Source organism: Gastrolobium bilobum, unplaced genomic scaffold, assembly GCF_033153095.1.
Source record: "Gastrolobium bilobum isolate Gb01-03AN ecotype WA unplaced genomic scaffold, APGP_CSIRO_Gbil_v1 utg7006, whole genome shotgun sequence".
NCBI lineage: Eukaryota > Viridiplantae > Streptophyta > Magnoliopsida > Fabales > Fabaceae > Gastrolobium > Gastrolobium bilobum.
In genome coordinates this window covers 122,640-144,181 of record NW_026897872.1, presented here as the reverse complement: position 1 = coordinate 144,181, position 21,542 = coordinate 122,640, and the positions used below count along the sequence as shown (strand labels likewise).

At 32.3% G+C, this 21,542-nt stretch overlaps 3 protein-coding genes and 1 pseudogene across 3 annotated transcripts; 2 read left to right on the top strand and 2 right to left on the bottom strand.

Annotated features, from left to right (window-relative positions):
- Positions 1-219: 219 nt before the first annotated feature.
- LOC133310997 (uncharacterized protein At4g15545) lies at positions 220-3,941 on the bottom strand. The gene is made up of 9 exons (XM_061512000.1): positions 3,639-3,941; positions 3,459-3,527; positions 3,075-3,131; positions 2,754-2,823; positions 1,942-2,037; positions 1,556-1,786; positions 1,292-1,343; positions 758-836; positions 220-643 (listed from the first exon to the last, which is right to left on the bottom strand). The coding sequence occupies exons 1-9, from the start codon at positions 3,912-3,914 to the stop codon at positions 551-553; spliced, it is 1,023 nt and encodes a 340-aa protein (XP_061367984.1). The 5' UTR covers positions 3,915-3,941; the 3' UTR covers positions 220-550.
- A 6,020-nt stretch (positions 3,942-9,961) lies between these two features.
- On the top strand, positions 9,962-11,104 carry LOC133310969 (uncharacterized). Its single transcript, XM_061511968.1, has one exon. The coding sequence runs from the start codon at positions 10,134-10,136 to the stop codon at positions 10,623-10,625; it is 492 nt and encodes a 163-aa protein (XP_061367952.1). The 5' UTR covers positions 9,962-10,133; the 3' UTR covers positions 10,626-11,104.
- A 6,236-nt stretch (positions 11,105-17,340) lies between these two features.
- Positions 17,341-18,286, top strand: LOC133310995 (protein DMP2-like). The gene has a single exon (XM_061511996.1). The coding sequence runs from the start codon at positions 17,404-17,406 to the stop codon at positions 18,052-18,054; it is 651 nt and encodes a 216-aa protein (XP_061367980.1). The 5' UTR covers positions 17,341-17,403; the 3' UTR covers positions 18,055-18,286.
- A 2,737-nt stretch (positions 18,287-21,023) lies between these two features.
- LOC133310999 (U5 spliceosomal RNA) lies at positions 21,024-21,130 on the bottom strand (annotated as a pseudogene).
- Positions 21,131-21,542: the final 412 nt, after the last annotated feature.

Below are 21,542 nucleotides of genomic sequence, written 5' to 3'. Positions count from 1 at the left end.
AACTCTTCATAGATTCTTAAAGTAAGGAAAATATAAATAGAGAACTTAAAAACTTAATGGCTTAATGATTTGGGTTAAAACACCGAACTTTCTTGTGGTAAATTGACACATAGCCCATTAATAGTGATCTTCTGTGCGTGGGCTCCCTTGACCGCCTAACGATTCTAAGAACTTAGCTAGAGCATTGAAAAAAAGGGGGTGGGGAGTTTATATCAAAATTACTTGCATGAATGTCCATGAGCAATTTGGCAAGATAAAATAAGTACAAATATAATTTTCCAGAAGAAAGACATATTACCCAATGCATAGCATTGGATGAACAAAATAATAGAGTATGCATCCCCTCACTACTACAAGGAAACCAACGGCAACCCTGCTGTCCTACCCAGAAATGCCATTCGTCAATTCCAATTTACAAGCTTTCATGTTCAAAAAATTGTTCTATCACATAATTACATGTAATATACAGTGGGGAAAAAAGGAGTTGCTATAAGGAGAGGAAAGTATCCGTTATTACAAACTCGAAATAAAACTTTCCTTAGGCACAATGTCAATGGACATTGCGAGTAATCAATCCCTCAAATATATCGTACAAGTCCTTGTTTTCAGTCCCAAAAATTTCATCCGCTTTTTGTAGCGTCTCCTGCAATTTTACACACACAGATAAAGGTGTCAATTAGCTGAAAAGGGGAGGAGGGATGGGAGAGGATCACGGGAAGCATGAGAGAGGAAAAGAGACAGGAGCACGAGGAATTACCTCTCTTGTTTGTTTATGGGAATTCAGTTCCTTAACATTTGCCAAGAATGCACCAAACTGGTCGTAAGACAAACGATTCCTAACAACAAACAGGAGATAAAAATAGAGGACCCCACTATTAAGCGCAAAAGTTAACATTTGTGCTACCAGATTCAAGTGCTGTTAAACGATAATGACATAATCGGATTTAATTTGACAAAATGATGAGCCGTTTCACAGTAGCATGGCTAATTCAAATATTTTGTAATTGTAAGCAAAAGATGAAATTATTTTGATTTGAGGAGCTAAACAAGGATCCATTACGTAAATTTGCAAATTGGTTGATAGGTGAAAATTACTTTTCACAACTGGTGGGTGCATAGCGAAACCACCTATCCTGAAGACGTCCTTCTAAATTATGGAAACTTCAGCATGCACGTGGACAAATGTTTACGTGCTCAAATTAAATCTACATATGTTGCCATTGTTCAGAAGAACTTCAAGTTTCTGAACTAGGTTCCCTAACCTTCAAAGTTCAAAGAAAAGGGCCCTCACCTGACTTGGCGAAAGAACTCCTTCCCATCCACCCGTGTTCGTCCTATGACACCTAGTAAGAAAAAGTAAAATGAGAGAAAAACTCGTGACCCAATGAAAACATTCTTAAATGGCTGCAATGTTGGAAATATCAATTGAGCATCTATTTCTTCATATGCATACAAGATCCATGAAAATAATCCACTACAGAGTGACCTAATAAAAACAATTCAAGATACAATCTTTTTGAACAAATGCAAGGGCAGCAAAGTTGGAATAACTCACCAGTTTGTGATCCTGTTCCAGGATCAGAGCTTGATATACCGTGACTTAAGGGCATCGAGGAAAACATTGAAGACCTATCATCATACATGCCTCTTGAGGTTGAAAAGGAAATTGAATGTCGCCTTGGAGATACTGATGCAGACAGACTAGGAGGGGAACCCGGGGGAGTAATCCGAGGGGTGGTATTTTGGGATGCTAAGAGGAGATTATGTGGTACTCTGGGTCTTATGGCTGCAATGTTGGAAATAAGAAAAGAAATGAAAGAAAGGTCAGGATACACATGCAAAATTATAGTTGTTCATTTTTCAGCAATATCAAAACAATGAGACACCATTCTATCTTCTTTGGTAATCCAAACCCATTCCCTCATAAATTATACTACATACCTTCATATTCATGATCCTCAGCAAAAGAATTTCCTATATCAGGAATATAGGTTTGCATTGAAGAAGATATAGAGGGCGGCAATGAAGCATCATTATCTGCAATAAAATGAGAAAAATACAGCTGAAGGACCTCAACTTTAAGGGTCTCTTTGCAAAAGCAGGAAATGAGGGCTATGGAGGGGAAAGCTTACTAAAAGTAGAAAGGTTTCCCGACATTCATCTCCCTATAGCCCTCTCTCTCTCTCTCTCTCTCCCTCTCCCAAACAGAAACTAAATTGTTTTAATCAGTTCCCTCTCCATCAAATTCAAGCAACTCGTTGATGTCAGATTCGTTAAAATAGTTAAATTGTTTTACTTACAGCTTATGCTTGGGATTCTCGGCCAACATTAATGGCAGAATTAGACTAATAGATCAAAGATTTTACGTAAATAATTAAGCTATTTTCACTCTTTATAGTTATATGTTGGAAAGGCGAGAGGAGGACATATTTGGATCCTCTTGTTTTCTTTCGCAACATGACATTATAACGTACAAAGAGAGAAAGACATATACAACTCCTATGTCTTAAACGATATTCCAAAGTCTTCAGCAGGCAGTTTTCTGAAGTGCATACCAATTCCTTTATAGAGTCCTGATGGTAAGGAAATGAGGTTGTGAAAATTTGATGTTGCTTCATTTCCGATGATTCTAAACTAAAAAATAAAAGTTAAACCCAGAGCACTTTACATGAATAAAATAAATTAAGCAAAGGGCGTAAAAGCAATTTACATAGGAGCACCAAGAATAAACAAAAATAAAATGTTGTAAGTACCTCCAAACTGTGACGTGGAAGTCAAACTTGATTGACTCTCTATTTTTGCAACAATGTCCGGAGCTCCTCCCTACGCCAAACACCGGTAAAAGCCCCAAGTTACATAAGGAAATACCCTTGAAACAAAGAGCATTAGCTAGTGCTATCATAAACAATTCATACATGACAATAAGTATAATTCAGTAAGATATGAACCCATTGAAAAAGTCAAAATTATTCCATGAAACTCATGCACAGAATACCAAACTCTCTTCATCAAACCCAAACTAAAAAGCTAAGCAATACTGACAGCAGCATTAAATAACAAAAATAGTAACTTACAGAATTATCATCTTCCTCCTGAAGTGATTGCATAAGAGTCCTTCTGAAAACCTCTAACTGCATGTATTTACAGGAAGAGCTCATAAGTCCAACAATCACCCACATTCCATAAAGTAAGACCACAATACCATAACTATTCAACTTAACAACCCTGCTCCATTCCATCCAAAATTTTACTCAAATCACTCTACTATAATAATATCATTGTCAATTTCTTATTTTACTATCATTTTCATACTTTTTTTTATTAAAAAAATTATAGGTAACTAACTTAAATTAAGTTACCAAAGCAAGTTAATCCAAGCCAAAAATTTTGAGCCTACAAAAAAATGGTTTATAACTAAATTCAGTTCTCATAATAAAACCGAGTGAAATCAAACGCACCTTGGAAACATCTCGATTGAGCTTTCTGACAATATTGGAAAGCGAGGCATTCTCCTTGAGCAAGCTCGCCTATAATTTCAAGCACACACAAAAAAAAAAAAATTAAAAAAAAAAAAGTGAGAGAGATGGAGTGAAACTTGGTTCTGGCAAATTGAACCCGGTTCAGGGGTTGGTTCGGACCTTATCTTGTTCGGTACGGACGAGCTTGTCGGCGATTTCGGAGAGGGAGGCGTCGAGGGACTCCATCTGAGATTGAAGCTCGGCGATGAGCTTATCCTTCTCGGCGATCCTGGCGCGAAGCGCAGATGACTCTGATTCGAGTGCGTTGACACGTGTCGATAGCGCAATGGAGGTGATCTTGCGGGCCACGTCGAGCTGCTCGAAGGGATCTGACGGTAGCACTTGCACGACATCCTCGGGAAGATCGAAGTTCGAACTCCCCGATTCCGCCGCCATCGTTTGTTTATTTCTTCCAGTTTTTCCTCTTCTTTCTTTTAAAAAAGAAAGAAAAATAATTATCTTATACTGTAGTAATAAAATTATAATTGAAATTTATAAATAATAAAAAATAAAAATAAAACTCACCTATCTTTTTAAGTCTAGAAAATATAATTATTTAATGTAAAGTAAGATAAATATAACTTTTTAAAATATATATTATTAGAGATAGAATATTGCGACACAAATAATGTTACGCACAATATTACGATCACATCGTAACCGTTGATTTCCGTCAATCAACGGTTATCATTTATTGTGAATTAATAATTAATTAATGAGTTTGATTTGAAAAATGATAATCGTGATTGACGGAAATCAAAAGTTAAGATGTGATCGTAACATTGTGCGTAACATTATTTATGTGTCAGAATATCCTATCACGTATTATTATTAAGGGAATATGTTACTAACTTTTCTTCGTCCAAGTTTTATGTTTGGCATATTTTATCTTTGGATTTGTGTGCTGTGAGAGCGTTGTTCTCTGTCTTGAGTTAGTGGTGTCAATATGGACAGCACAGAGCGGAATTGGATCGTCAGATGGATACAGAAGTGTCCTAAATAGTTTTTTATTTCATTTTTATTTATACAACGAATATTTTTATATTCTTTAATTTGACGCCAAAATATGTCGCTTCGTAACGCTGGAAAATGGATGTGATCACAATTCACAACCCAAGAAGAGACAAAAAAGTTTCTCACTTACTTGTTATGGATTCACTGTTTATCGTGAACTAAAAATAACAATTTTGTTACCAAAATAAATTTAAATTTGAGAAAAAAAATATAAATTTGAGAAAAAAAATTATAGTAATAAAAATTAATCTCAAAATAAAGAAAATTATAAATATTTTAACGTTAAAACAACATCATTTTGATTTATCATAATCAATAACTATGGAAAAACATTAAATCCAATAAACAAAAGAAAATATATATGTTATTTTGGGTTTGGTAAGAAAAGTAAATATCGGGTATTCAAAAAATTTACTTCTTTTTTATATAATGAATTTTATTAAAATATTCTGTATTTTTTTTTCTCAACCTCAAAATAATATCGTTTTGAAGTTGTGAAAAATTATTTTATCTCCTCTAGTAGGAAAAAGTTAACTCCATAATTAATTAAAATATTTAATAATATAGCATGTAATTTTTTTAAGAAAAATAAATTAAACTATTAAACATAAAATGATATACTTTAATTTACTATATAAAATGGAAATAGTTAGAACTTTAAGAAAAAAATTTATGTAGATTTTTTTAAAATAAATTAACAGTTGAGATTTAACGGCAAAGTTACAGAACGTAAAAAATCAAAATGAAATATTTTGAAAGTATAAATAATTAATATTTAAAAAATAACGTGATAAAACTAAACAAAAATAATGAATTTTAGAATTGAATAACAAATATTAAATAACTGTTCTAACTTCTATCACTTCTGACGAGTGATCCCCATCTTTTTCTAGTAGGGACTAGTACTACGACTCTACGATACAAAAAAGAGTCTTTCTTTTCTTTTCGTTAATGCGGTATGCTTCATTGGATTAGGCCCTTCACAGTTCATAGGCATTGCAAGACTCGGGCCTTGTATAGCATACTTTATATTGGAATGGGCTTTATATATTCATCCTTACTGACCCAAAAAATGTCGATTCGACTGTCAGCCTGAGATATGCAATTAACGAAACAGTTATTTGTTCACGCTACTAATGATCCTAATGATAAGGGTTTCGATGGGATGAAGTAACATTTGTATCAACTATAGATGGGAAAGGAAACCGGTATTTTTTTTTTTGTACTATAAGGAAATCGGTATTTTTACGGGTTTTTCACTTATGCGCTAATTATAAATAAAATTTTTTGCAACAAATATATTTACATCAAAATCTGTATTTTTACAGGTTTTTCACTTTTGCGGTAATAATAAATGAGATTTTTTGCAATAAATATATTTACATCAAGATCCGCATGTATTTAAACAAACAAAAAAAGCTAGGATCCGCATGCGAAGCCAAAAGAAAAATTCAGACAGTGTCAAGGTTATATTATTTTTAAAAATTCAACTAATATTAAAGCTGTACCATAATTTTTGAAAAAAAACATGAACCATTTTTTTAAATTAGCTGATGTGAAGGCACTTGCTCTGCCGCTGTTTCTATGTGTTGCTGAAATATATTTGCCTATTTTTATTTACCTTTCGTGGAGGGGATCATCGCAAAGAGTCACTGGCCAATTATTGAATAGGGTGTTCTTCTAGTCGTTCAGCTTCTCTCTATGGCCATAACTTTTGGGTTAGCATTTGGCACTTGAAAACTTAGTACCTTTCTCTTGACATTCCTAAGCTAGTATCTATGGTTTTGAAGTTGATCTGTTGAAAGTATAACGACTAATCGAATTTGTTAGATACGAGAGGGATCGCATTTGATATACCCTTTGATTTTTTTGAAAATATTTTAAAACAAAGATCCAATAAAAAGAATATAACATTTTAATGATATAAATACAAACATATTCATTAAAAAAAAAATCAAATGTCTCCTTAAGTTAACGCGTCACCTGAAGATACTTATTAATCAGAAATGTCAAAAAAAGGCAGCTCACGAGTCACGGGAAGACAGCCAAAAAAGGATCCGCAAGACTTGAGTCTTCTTTATGAAAAGCATAAAAATTGGTCCAATGACTCTCATTCTTTGTTTCAGTTTCATATTAAATTGTTTTCTCTGTTTAGGAGGATGCTTCCACTACTCCTTCCCTTTTTTTTTTTTCCTTTTTCCTTTATATAAACCCAAAGTATTATTTTTATTTTGCATGTTTATAAAACATTTTAAGGAAAAGGAGACACGAAACAAAGAGAGGACATTAATCGCAATTCCCTATATATTCTGTGAATGGCTTGTTTGACCCCACAATTTAACAAAAGTATACTATTTGTTCCCACTGGTTCCTTATTTATTTTGCTTTTCTATTGAGGAAATTATTGAAAGGAACCGGTGGGGACCAGCAATTAAGTCTACTCATTTATTTGTATAATGAACATATCAATAATAAAAAAAAAATTCTAAATAATAATAATTTCATTATAATTATAATGATTGATTTGATTATATATTTGAAAATAGTCGGCCGTGGAAGATGCTCATATTAAGGAAAAGCTTCTACATCCGATTGAATGTTATAAATCAAGGAAAATGTATCTCTAAGGAGAGAGAAAAACTTTTTTTTATGGTGTGGTAGGTTTATATATATATATATATATATAGGAATTTATGTTTGTTATGTTACATGATGTAAGATAACAAACTTACCTATACATTTGAGAGGAGAGAGAAAAATCAAAAGATGGAACCCACATAAAATTGTGTGTATAGGAAAATAATGTTACATCATGTAACGTAACAAACATAAAACTCATATATATATATATATGGTGAGGTTTATATCAATTTGTGTCTATTGGGAGGAACTAACTTCTCCTTCAAGAAAAGAAATTATTATTCCATAAATAAAATAAGTTCTATTTACTAAAAATTTTAGCTATCCATTTTAGCATATTTGTTTAAGAAAATCTAAGAGAGTACTCAATTCCTTTCCTAGATGCAAGTGGGTAAATTGTTTTTTGTTTTTGGCTGAATCGCTTAAGTGTGGAAACGACGATATAAAATGTAAAAAGGAAATTATTTTCTAATATTACATGCAATGTTGTTAAAATTGAGATCTTAAGTAAAATTAGAAAGAGATTAAAAAATCATAAAACGTAAAATCGTAATGTAAAAAAATCGCAAAAAATGATAAAAACGTAAAAGAGTTTGGAATATTAGTAAAATTATTTTGATGAAAAAAATCATAAAAATATAAAATCATAGTGATAAATCGAGATTTTAACAACAATGATTACATGAGAAGAATTATCTTATCTAATAGACATAATGTAAAAACACCAAAGCAGAAAAAATGAATCATAAATTTCTTTTTTTTTTTCATTTACTCCTCCTTTTCCTATCTTTTTATAGTGAAAATTGAACTATTTTGATTCAAATTACTTATAAGATTAACTACTTTAAATACATTTTAAATGTTATCTTTCTTATACGTGTCAAATTAAAAACATTGTGATAATATCAAAGTAACACTTTATCTTTCTTAAAGGGGAAAAAAAGAAGATTCACCTAAAAAATTAATGTAAACACACTCACTCAAAAGATTTATTCGTATAAAAACTTTTAAGAGATGATTCCAGAACTTAAAAAATATTAAACCTCATTCAGAACTCTTAAATGATCAGTTGAACCAGCAAATACTGCATATCAAATGGACATAATCAAACTCTTGTTGGTCAGATGAGATATCAAATCACTCGTTACAACGTTAAATAGAAATGCAGGATATACCTCAGCTCTTTGTAATTAATAATATGATGTCTATACACTCGGTTCGTATTGTCCTCATCCAAAGGCTGACGGCAATTAATATTTTAGCAAGAATGTCTCTGTTTAAGTAGCAATGGAAATGCTTGAGTAAATCAGAGCACTATAAGATAACATATGCTTTATTCACATACTGAGATGTCACCCACAAAAGTTAGAGAAATGTCCGTTTCAGCCCTTCTTTCTTTATTAATATTGCATCATTGCATGACCATTTTAGTTCTCTTATCCCTTGAAAAGTAAGATTGCCTTTGATTTTATGGATTGTTATAAGTTGTTAACGAATGAAAATTGTGCTAGTGGAGTTTGTCATATGCTACAGAACAAATGGTGGGTGACCAGGAAACAGGCAACCTGATATATGCTCTTGAAAAACTAGATAGAGAATAGTCAAGGTTCATAATTTGGAAGAAGAATGCCATGTGAAATACAAAATTATTATATATGTTCCTTTCATATGTATTATTTGTGGCAGATTGTAATGCCTTCAATTATTAGTCTCCGCTGTCTAATTAACGTAAACATAGAGCGTCTGGCACTGGACCAGGCAACTCGCAACTTTCCATCTTTATCATTTTAGAAGAAGGCCAACTAATAAATGAAAAGTATTAGTGCTCACTAACTCAGCAATTGGGATTTTACCACTATCGCTCAGATCAAGTTGCTTTCAAATCATTAAAAAGTAGTGGCCAGAAGAAAATACGAGGGACAGCTTAACTTGCTTATGGTAAAGCTAGCTAGCATTGCTTATCTCTAACGTGACATAAGAGATTAAACTCTCAATGATATCTGAAGATATAAGTAATTTAATATCAATAAGTAATTTCTCGTGTTAGTTTAAATTAATAGTATAGTTTAATAATATGTTTCATAGTCAAGTGGATATATTCAACATATTACTGAATAATATACTATTAATGAAAAATCTTCATAAAAAATAAAAAGAAAATCTGGAAAACAAACTTTTATTAAGAATATTATCTTTTTGGGTTTCAAAATCTGTGACCGGGTTATAACTTTTAATTTGAATTGTTAATTGACACTCTGACAATTTACCTTCCCCGGTATTCTTTTTACTTTAGGCCAAGGTAGCTTTTCTTTTTGGTAGAACTGTAGAAGACTATAACTCTAGAAGGTACGATTTTTATGCTAATGTTTTTAACTTTTTAGTAAATAAATTGGTCAATAGAAAAAGAAAAGAAAAGAAGATAAATTTTTTGCATTATTAATAGGCAACGTCACCTGGGTCCACCCAAAACTTAAATATGGATGCAAGAGGACAACTAACCTGACGCCGTTACCTTAGGTAAGGTGGTGGTACCTCCCGAACCAAAAAAAGCAAATGAAAAAGATGGTTCGGGAAGAAATATCAGCAGATCCAAAGGAAGTAGTAACAGTCGCCGTTAAGATACATTCAGCACCGTAAAAAGACTTGGTCTGGTCAGCTAACAACTGCTCCTCTCTCAGCCATTTCTATCGTGACACGTCATTGCTGGTTCTGGGAAGGACGGTGCAAACCCACCCCCACCTTTGTCTCCTTCTTCTTCTGCTATATATCAAACCCCTCCACCCTCGCCTCTTTCAAAATCTAACCGACGCTCACCTACACCTACACCACACACAAGCACAAAGCCTAGTTTCATTTTTCTGACTCAAGCAATCTGCTCTTTCTTTTTCATCCTTTTTGTGACGAGGAAGAACCATTTTTTTTTTATTTTAAGTGTTTTTATTTTGAGGATTAACCACCGCTATGGGTACCGAGATTTTACGGCCTCAGAACTGTTTAATAGAACGAATCAGAACTCCTCCGGTGGCTTTTTCCCGGCGGAAGAGTTCCGGAAACTCCTGTAATTATTATTATTACAACAATCACGTAACGACCTCCAGATCTTACCGGAAGCCGGTTACCCGACCCGATCAGAAGAAAAGGGTTGTTGTAGGTTCGAGCCAGCCGGTGGCGGCGGAGGCCGCGTCGGTCTCGAGGAGATTGAGCTCCGATGATTCGAGGATGGTGAGGAGCGGCGGTTTGGCGATGGAGAAGGTCACGATTCTCCGGAGGGGCCAGTCGCTCGACTCGTTGCCGGTGCATGTGAAAACCGACGTGTACGCTGGATCGGCGTTTGCGATGTCTCCGTCGCCGAACGCGCTTCCTCTGCCATCTTTTCCGACGAAGAAGCAGGCCTCGGCGGCGTTTGACGATTCTGCTACGCGAGATCTAAGGCGTCTGCTCCGGCTCGAATGACACCAAGGCGGGTTTCATTTCCGGGTTTTGGGTTGGATCCGACAAATTATCCATCTACCGTTTCTCTCTCCTCCCTTTATAGTCTAGAATCGTCTTTTCGTTCCCTTGTCTCCGTTACCGTTACGCCTCTCCCGGCTTCAAGTTCTGACCCGACCGTGATTTTTTTAAACGGAAGGGTGGATCTGAACTTGGGCAAGAGGTTAGTGGCGAAAAATGTTTGGAGTAGTAGTGTATGAGTCATGTGAATGTGATGTAACATCTGTTGGGGTTGTTTGTTAAAAGGTTAAAATAAAAGTTAGGATTGTAATATCAGTTTAAGGTGGAAAAACGAAGAAGGAAAATCTATTAAAAAAGCAGAAGAAAAAGAAGACAGGATATGAGGGGTTGTTTTGTGAAATCTGGAAAAGATTGTGGATTGGTGTGTGTTGGGCTGTTAGCTGTGAATTGTGTGAAGGGAAAGCTTTCTGCTGGTGTTGTAAGTTTGCGAGCGCTATGGACCCTTTTTTGTAAAGTAAATAATTAAACTTGGGGAAATTTGAGCAGATTTCGCAATTTTTTCTTTTATTATGAAATGTTTTTGGCAATCAAATCTTCTTTGTTTGCAAAGAGGTCCGCAGGTGAAGAAGAAGAAATGTTTTCCCTAAATTTAAATTTTAGACCGATTAATAGTATGAAAAAAAAAATTTAAGCGATGAATTAATTGAAAAAAACAATCTTATGTATTTATAAAGATATCTTGGAAGTCCATTTGCACTGTTTAGATATGCTGTTTAGGATTATCGTTTGCTTTAACTGAGCCAGAGTCTCCGTTGCGGATGGAACATTCCTATATCTGTCTCAGACAATGGTTGTGACATAAATCTTGTGTAATTGCTACGATGGTGTGCGGTAACGAACGACGCTCCAAAACCTAGGTCAAGTAATGAGAGAGGAGAACGAGTTGTTATGGATTATGCTTAATTTTACAGACTGTGGGGCACTTGTAGTTTTTCCTTTAGATTGCATTTGCAGCTGAGATAAAAGGGTGGCTGGCTGGCTGGGTGGGTGCACATCTCACCTTATTGCTTGAGCTGATCTCGATTTGATAAGGAAAGGGATAAACGCACAATTTAATGAAGCTTGCGAGTTGGTATGATATCATATTATGGTTCATGGGGTGCATCTTATTGGGCCCTTGAAAATAGTTACGAAATAACCAAGATAGTGCATCACAGCCAGTCAGCCACCATCATTTACGTCTACAACCAATCAATCTCCGTTGCCTTCTTTGACCATCATCTACATCAATTTTTTTTTTTTTCTTAAGTAGAATAAAGGTGCGTTAGCCCAGAAAACAAGAAACATCATTTTATTTTAATTCTATTATTTCATATCATTCTTTATTTTTTATTTTATTTCGTAACCTTTTAGTAAGTTATAAAAATACATACTTTCTTACATATAATAATCTTAAATAGAGAATAATATATATAAGTAAAATGTCCTTTAAATACTATACTCTTACTTGTGTATAAACTCTATTCTTTTTTAATTTTACTCTTGCTAGTTATGATACAAAGAATTGAACACTATTTTTATAATTTAATTTAATTTTTATATGTTTCATTGATAATATATTTTCATTTTATTTATACTAATAATATTAATAATAAACCTATTAAAGTCTCCATAAATATATGTGAAAAACAAATTAAATATAGACTTTTATTATTACAATATAAGTGAATCCTTAATTTTAAAGTTTTTAATAAAACTTTCATCACGCATAATGACATATTTTCTATCAAAATGACTAAAAATTAGAAAAATTTGAGTTTTACAAGCTAATAATGGAATTAATGTTTGTTGTAGGAAAAATTTTTATCTTCTATATACACATAATAATGTGTAGGGTCCACATTTTATTTTTCTTTCTTTTCTTTTTACGTTGCCCCACATGAGTCTCACACACTTTTCTTCGTGTATATATATAGGAAATAATTTTAATTATTACAACACAAGAGATATTAATCCCTTAAACTAATAGCTATAAATGTTTGAGTTCGTCTAAATATTAAAGTTTAAAAATGATTGCTTTTGTGATCGAGTTTAAAAATATAAACAAGACAAAATGATTGTGAAATAAAATTATATTGAGGGATTTATGTTTTTTTTTATCTATACATAAAATAACCTCGATATGTATTTAGTAGCTCTATTAACTATTATGAAATTATTGGACAATTAATTATTGATACTACAAGATTTTTTTTAAAATTATTAAAATATAAATAAGATTGACCTAAATTTTTTTAAATAAAAAATATATAGATTTTCCATGTAATAAAAAATCTTAATACATCAAAATAAACTATAAATCACTTTATTTCTTCCTCTTTAAATTATATATATATATATATATATATATATATATATATATATATATATATATATATATATATATAAGTTAATAAGTGTATGTAAATATTGTCCCGAACAAACAATACAAAATTGAGTTGTTTAACATGTTAAAAATAAATAGAGTAAATACTCTTTATGGTCCTCAGCAAATTTTACGACACCCGTTTTTTTTTTTTTTTTTTAAATAAAGAGGGGCTAAGCCCCAGAAACAGAAAGAAATTACAAATCAGAAACTAACAAGCTAGACATATTTCTAGCATCAGCAACTATAAGTTCCATCAACTGAGGAGGAGGATCTTTAAAAATCTTGAAATAGAGATTATTAGTCTGCCCAGCTTTAGCTAATTCAAAATGGACTCATTTAGTTAAAATTTTGGTCCCTCACAAATTTAAAAAAAGACTCATATTAGTCCCTAAAAGGACTAAAATGTGTCCATTTTGAATTTTTTAGGGACCACGATGAGCCTTTTTATTTGTTAGGGACTAAAACGGGTGTCGTGAAATTTGATGAGGACCAAAAAAGATATTTACTCAAATAAATATAATGACGTATATCTTTATAAAGTCAAAATATGAATAGAAATATTATTACAAAAAAATAATAAAAGAATGTAAATATTAAATTTTAAGTATGACTTTTTTATGATAATTTATAATATTATAAGCATGTTTGATTTGTTTATTTCGTATTAATTTTTTTTTGAATGTCATCTTTTGATTATTTTGACTATAATATTGGCTTTTCTTACTGTTACTAATTTAATACATATTAAATATTTTTCTACTGAAAAAAAAACATTGTCATAAATATTAAATTCAGACAATGTGTGAAATACATGATAACTTAAAGTAACTAGTGGATTTAAAAAGAGAAACCAGAATAGTGGCTGACGTATCTGAACTCAAGATACAATAGTAGCGTGAGATATCTTAATCTAAAATGTTAACTTATTAAGAAGTCATCACTTTATCAATTTTTTTTTAGTACGAGAGTTTTTTTGTACTTACATAATCTCATGCAATTCATAGCTAGAATTCGCAGCAATCTCTTGGTTAAGTTTGAATCTGCATACAAGCACCAACAAACATTACGAAACTTTCCCCCGGTGAATATATTCAGTGGTCAATAATCTTATGGAAGTCCACCCTTCTTTCTTCACGCAGGTAGCAATTGTGGGAGCAACTATATATGAAAACACTAACCGTTGTCTACACTAGTTTCTGTGCCAGAGCTATAAGCTCCATACCATTCATTTGTTAGGGAGTCGGAAAGCCAAAAACAAAAGAAAAAGGTTTTGCCAATGGAAAGAAAAATGTCATACCATAAAATCGATTTTTTTTTTTTGTAAATTCATAAAATCGATTTTAACCATAATATATATATATATATATATATATATATATGAGGTAGGATCCTTTGACACCGGTGTCAAATTTGAAGTTTGACACCTCATCTAAGAGCCGTTAGATAAAAAAAGATCAATGGTGTCACATGCTTATAAATCAGAGTCGTTGTTCTTTTTTGATCTAACGGCTTTCAGATGAGGTGTCAAATTTGAAGTTTGACACTTCATCTGAGAGCCGTTAGATCAAAAAAGATCAACGACTCTGATTTGTAAGCATGTGACACCATTGATCTTTTTTGATCTAACGGCTCTCAGATGAGGTGTCAAACTTCAAATTTGACACCGGTGTCAAAGGATCCTGCCTCATCAATGGTGTCACGTGCTTACAAATCAGAGTCGTTGATCTTTTTTGATCTAACGGCTCTCAGATGAGGTGTCAAACTTCAAATTTGACACCGGTGTCAAACTTCAAATTTGACACCGGTGTCAAATGATCCTGCCTCATATATATATATAGTTTAGTGAGTGTACATCGACTGGATGTAAAAATCGGTCCAGTGCACTATGTTCTCCCGCGAGAACACAGTTATAGTAAAATTATAACTATGTTCTCCCGAGAGAACACAATTGTAATATTTTTGCACTATGTTCTCGCGGAAGAACATAGTGCACTGGACCGTCCAGTCACTTTATTTTCATTTTTTCCATATATATATATATATATGGAAAACATTTTCTCCTTTTAAATGAGAAAATTTTTCTCATGTTAATGACTCATAATATAAGTGGGCCCACAAAATAGTGGAAAGAGAAAAAGTTTCAAAGTGAGACCCAATTATGTTATAAGTCATTAACATGAGAAAAAAAATTTCCTTTAAAAGAAGAAAATGTTTAACCATAATATATATATATATAGTCAAAATAAATTCTGACCAAATTACAATTAAAAATAATAATTTATCCTATTTTTTTGTGCACGTGATGTTTCCCTTGTAATGGAGTCAAAGATCAAATCATCAATGGTTAATTAGTTGGCTTGGCAAACGCCGCCACCAAAAACATGGTGTAGTGGTATATCTTAAAACGGTCTAACGAGAAACGTTTATTAATTTTTTTTTTAATAAACAAACAATCTCACAAGTAATCACATAGCAATCATAAAAAGGTTAGTCCAATTGATTAATAAACTCAAACACTTGGCTATTTTTCAAATTCCATTCCGTGAATCTAGTTAAATAAAGCGAACTTATTAGTAGATTATTTGTATCACTTAATTAATTTTTATTAATGCATTTGTCTTTTATTAATAGATTATTTGTATCACTTAATTTTTACTGATATGCTTATTACATATTTTGATATTGAATTGAGAATATCTTCCATCTTATAAACTTCCTACGATGAAAACAAACTGAGTAGCTTATTAGCAGTGAATTGTTTAGATTATCATTAAAAAAGAGGCACTTGATAGAAAATTTTGAAGCAGCCTTTGAGAATTAAAACTTGTATGAATTAAGATGTCAAATATTGTACCGCTGCATAATAAATTAATTTGGCATACTATTACAAGTCCAAATCAGCAGTAAAGGGAAATGTAATTTAGAAAATATTTGACATGCTTTTTGACAGATATGGAATGGATCTTGAATCTACCGTTCACGTTTTAGAGGGCTTCCCCTGGATATATAATTTGCATTTTTTTTAAATGTGTATTGACAGACAACAAAATTAGCGAGTTACGGACAAAGACTGCTTTTGATCCTTTTAATTTATTTTAAAGAATTGAATTTATTAATGTAACTGTCTCATTATACATTTTGTTTGAATAGTCCCATATTATAACCGTCAAACCATAATTTTTTCGTAAAATGTAAAATAATATCAAAGTCTTAAATGTTGTACTGCATCTCTATCCTTTTTTCTTCCCAAAAAAATATATTAATATACTATACTATGAGTCAAGATTATTTTTATATTCTCAATTTTGATCGTTAATCCAATTTATATTTAATGATTCTGATTTATTATATATTTAAATCGTTAGATACAAGTAAATAATGACTAATATTTAACGTAAGACTTCTTATTTTTTTTACACTGATGTAAAAATAATCTGCCACTTAATATCATATACGCATGTTTAGACAAATAATATCATAAATTTTGGTTTATCCTACATCCAATCTGAATTGCTCTTATATATTTATTTATTTTGTGAGGATACCGCTACTTGTCAATAATTAACAATTAATATTTGCGGATGTATGTTACTTTCTTAAAATATAAATGCAGCATGTCATTTTTATATAATTTTTAATTAAACAAGACAATTATGAATTTTAGTCGTTGATATGAAAGAACAACAACCTATAGCTAGATACAAGAAGGATATGTATTGCTGTATTTGTTTTGAGAATTATGAATTTTATATTGAGAAATTATATTTGGGAATACGTAGCCAGAGAATATCTGTATACTTTTCTTGTCTGACTTGTTATTGTAATCCTTTCATGACTCGTTCAATGTGCATGGCATGGCATGGCACAGTGCAATTTGGTATAATAAAATAAGGGCTTTATTAATCTCATGTGACATAAGAGAAGCTCTCTTATGTCATAGAGATAGTTATGAGTGGGACCCACTCACTTAAAGAAAAAGTAAAAAAGAAAAAAAAGCAACACGGAAATCGATGTATGTGTAGGAGAGAAAAATACTCTCCTACAGCATAAGATAATATTTTTCCATAAAATAAAAGGTATTACTTGAAGTTTGTCTTGAAATTTCAAAGCTGTTGATTAGTTGCCTGAATTATTCTGATTAAATTAGAATTAAAGAGCCATTATTTTCCGTAGAAGCAACTAACTCCATAAAATCTCTCTTAAACTGCTGCTATAAAATCAACAAGGTAGCTAGCCCCAGGCAGAGAAAGAAAAACACAAGTGAAAACTAGTTAGTCTGTGTGGAACTGATAGTCTGCACTGCACTGCAAGGCCCATTAGGAAAGTAAGAAAGAAAGAAAAAGAAAAAGAAAAATGAAAGCAGACATGTCATCGTTGAACTCTGAAACAACAAGTACCCAGAAAGGAGGCACAGGCGCAGCAGGCACCACACTCTCAGCAATCGGGAACCTCATAAAGCTGCTCCCAACAGGCACAGTCTTCTTGTTCCAATTCCTCAACCCCGTTGTGACCAACAGTGGTCACTGCAACACAACCAACAAGTACCTAAGCGCCATTCTCCTCGTGGTTTGTGGCTTCAGCTGTGTCTTTTCTTCCTTCACGGATAGCTACACAGGGAGTGACAACCAGAGACACTATGGCATCGTAACCACCAAGGGACTGTGGCCTTCTCCAGCGTCACAGTCACAGTCCATTGATTTGTCTATGTATAAGCTCAAGTTTGGAGATTTCGTGCATGCTGCCTTATCCTTGTTTGTGTTTGCTGTGCTTGGCCTCTTAGACACGAACACTGTGCTCTGCTTCTACCCTGAATTTGAGAAGAATCAGATGAGTCTTCTGCAGGTGCTGCCCACAGCTATTGGGGTTTTTACTGGTGGGGTGTTCATGATGTTCCCTAATAATCGCCATGGAATTGGATACCCTAAAAGTACTGATTCTAACGACACTACTTCAACAAAATCCAATGATAGCGCACCTCCTCCAAATCCAAACGATATTGCTTAGTAGTCTTTTTAGAAATTTTGTTACCACATCTCGATCGCTCAACCGCTCCTTTGAAAATGTTGGCGTTTATTTATGTACCAGTCTTTTCTATTGCCTCCAAAGTGAAGAACTATCGTTTTCTTTTCAGTGTGGGACTTGGATCGACATAATTACTATTTCTTGTTTGAAACTTGGGATGGCTTTGTGTACTTGTCTACGATTATCATGTTAAGTAGTAATGTACGTATATATATAAAGGATTTTTAAAAAATAATAATTAAATATTACAATCAAACTTAAATGGAATTTACTCTCTTCTTATTTATTTTTTTGGATATAACTCTCTTCTTATTATTTATACATAAAAATTTCATCATTCAATAAATGAGGATAATTTTATAATATAACTAGTATATTACTTTTGTAATTTTCTCGAAAACGTTGTAATTGATAAGAATATTTGTTGTTTGTAAGAATAATTAGGTATATATAAATTTGCCATGCGCCTTTAATGAGTTAATGCATGCAATAAGTGGATATTAATTCCTACTTCAATAATGTGGTCTTGGATTGAGGGGATTGAGGGAGGGTTGTGGATGCACGATTTCCTCTACGTCCCCTTTCATTTACGTGGCCCGTAACACTCTTTGCATTTTCATTATATGAAACGATGTCATTCACAACGGATATGATACATAGTCGATCCAATGTGTTACACGGATTCAAGTTCTTAACATTGTTATAAATGTAAGTGAGAATAATTATATTTAAATATATATTTTTTCTTATAGTTTATTCTTAGATACTATCACAATTTGTAGTATAAACGGTGTTATAATTTAGATTCTTAAACTTTCAATCATTTATAGTCAAGGCTCAGTGAGGATAATATTTAACGGCGACAGTTGTACCAGGCACTGAAAAAATTATTAAGTTACAGACATGACACATTGACACATGTAATTAAGACAAGGAACAAAGTTTAGATTTATGTAATTGACGGCCAAGAAAGAAAAACACAAACGGTTAAGCTTAAAACTTTAAAACCCTAAAAAACGGTCGTGCTATTAGCCATTCACGTGTATCATTTTCCTTTGCATCTTTGTAAGTATAATATACTACTAATATTAATATTGTTACATGCTACTGCGCAAGCCAACGCAATGGACTTTTACCTTAAAAAGAAATCAATAACTTCTGAACCAGAAGCTCGCATATTTGAATTCGATATTATAATTGAACTGGTCATACTAATAGACACTTGATCTGATCTTATCAGAAAGTCCAAGTAAACCATGACTTTGAAGAGAACTAGTCTACTTTTTTTAAATAAGGCGTGTACCATTCTTCTTTTGTTTCAATCTATGCGGGACTTTTCATAGGGCTTCATTTTCTTGATACTTTTTATTTGTGCAGTTATCATATCATAAGCTGATCATTACAATATCTACGGTAACCTATTTTTTACAACTAATTAGTATCCTTCGGATGAATAGGCTTATATCATAAAGCAACATGAAAATTGAAGAATACGTAACAATTTCTCAATAAAGAAAAAAAAAAACCTTAAACTAGTAAAATCAATACTGGAATTCAATTGATGGCATTCTGCTCTTATTAATGGACTTGGCTGGAAGCTGCAAATAACGAACCATGCAGTGACGATAGAGACCTAGTTAGTTATTACTTCCATCATATATGGGTGATTAACATTTTACCGTAAGGTTGATTAAGTATATGGTGAATTTGTACCTTTTTTTTTTGTTTAACAACGGAGGCGCTAAATATTAGAGAAGAAATGATAAAAGGAGGTAGGGCAGGCTAACGTGAGTATAGAAACTAATTGAAGATCAAACCACTCATCTTCAGTTTAAGAAAGCGACCAGACTATCAACAATTGATTTGTAAATTTTTCTTGATCTATTCCATTTTTTTTTTTCAGAGTGGCTTTGAATGTTGAAAAATATTTTATGGATACATACTATTCCTTCTGAATGACTAAAGTTTAAAAGATGTGCTGTGTGCACATTCACTACAAATATGTCGGCATCGTTATTTATTTTTGGCTATTTATTTCATTGGTCTATTAAATTGCACTTGCTATTGTAAAGAGAAGTCAACGCTTACAAACTGAACCGTTTTGCATCTCTATAGTCTATACCCCACCACTTGTCCTCTCCTGTATTTTCTGAAATCGTAGTAGCTTTAATTTTAAATTTCTTATTATTTTAAAAAACAACTAATTAAGCCTTGCTATTCTTTTTACTATAAATACTATAAAAAAAACAAAGACCTTGCTGAGTCACTGATAAAGCAGTATCTGAAGGCCACTTAAATGGTCTTCTTTTAAAATCAAGACCATTTATAATGGACCGGGAATACCAAGTGGATTCTCCATTTTTCCAAATGTGATTTTTTTTTATAAAGTCCCAAAAAAAAAAAACACGATTTTCACTTTAGTCTTTTATAAAAAATAATAATAATTTCGAGGTTCCTAAGAAATTCAAAATGGACTCATTTAGTTGAAATTGTGATTCCTCATAAATTCAAAAAAGACCCACTTAAGTCCCTCAAAAGGATTAAAATAAGTAAACTTTGAATTTCAACCTCGGAACTAATTTTTTTTTTTGTAAGGAACTAAAATGAGAACCATATTTTTTGTTAGAGACCCAAAATGATTTTACTTTTTTTTTTTAATTTACTACTTTCTTTCATTTCTATTAAGAGGAGTATTCTTACGACTTAAAAGTTTTACATTATCTTACAATTTATTTTTGTTCATTGATTTTTGTCAATCGAACATACCTAATAAATCATAACTGTTGAATTGACAAAATTAACAAATTTTTTTTTGTAAGAATAACACTCTTCATCTATTTATGTCCCAAAAAAATTTCCATGTTTAAAAGAGAAAAATATCCACTCAAATACTACTGAATCATGTAGTGCCTTGCTTCTAATCCACTAAAATTTGGTTCTAATTTTAGAGCAACTTCCCAAGGAAGAAGCCCTTCAAAAATAGGTGTATACCACTGATTGCGGCGAGCACACGGTATTCTTTCGTAAAAGGCAAAAGAATTGTGCTCACCGCATGGCTGCGTGCTTTTTACTTGACAAGGCTCTTGTCCTTTTGTATTGCATTTCATGTCAGGGTCAGTCATTGTATCTCAATGTGTGGTTACTACATTCTTAACATAATTATTTCTTAAACTTTGGTCGTGTTTATGCTTATCAAATTGAACTTCACCGTTGATTGTTTGTAGTAATAGCAGTTGTGGAAAGTAAAATTAAAAATCATACTAATATTGTGACCAAATTACTCACGAGCACAAGCTACAAGGCTTCGCTGAGATTTAAAGTATTCAATTTGAAATAGAGACAGGGAGAAGATAGATGTAGTATTCAATCATTTGTCAAGGGATAGTAAATGTTTTGAATTATTAAATTGATCATATATTGTTTTTTTGTTCTTCTTCTTTGGTCATAGGTTGATCAAACACCATAGCTAA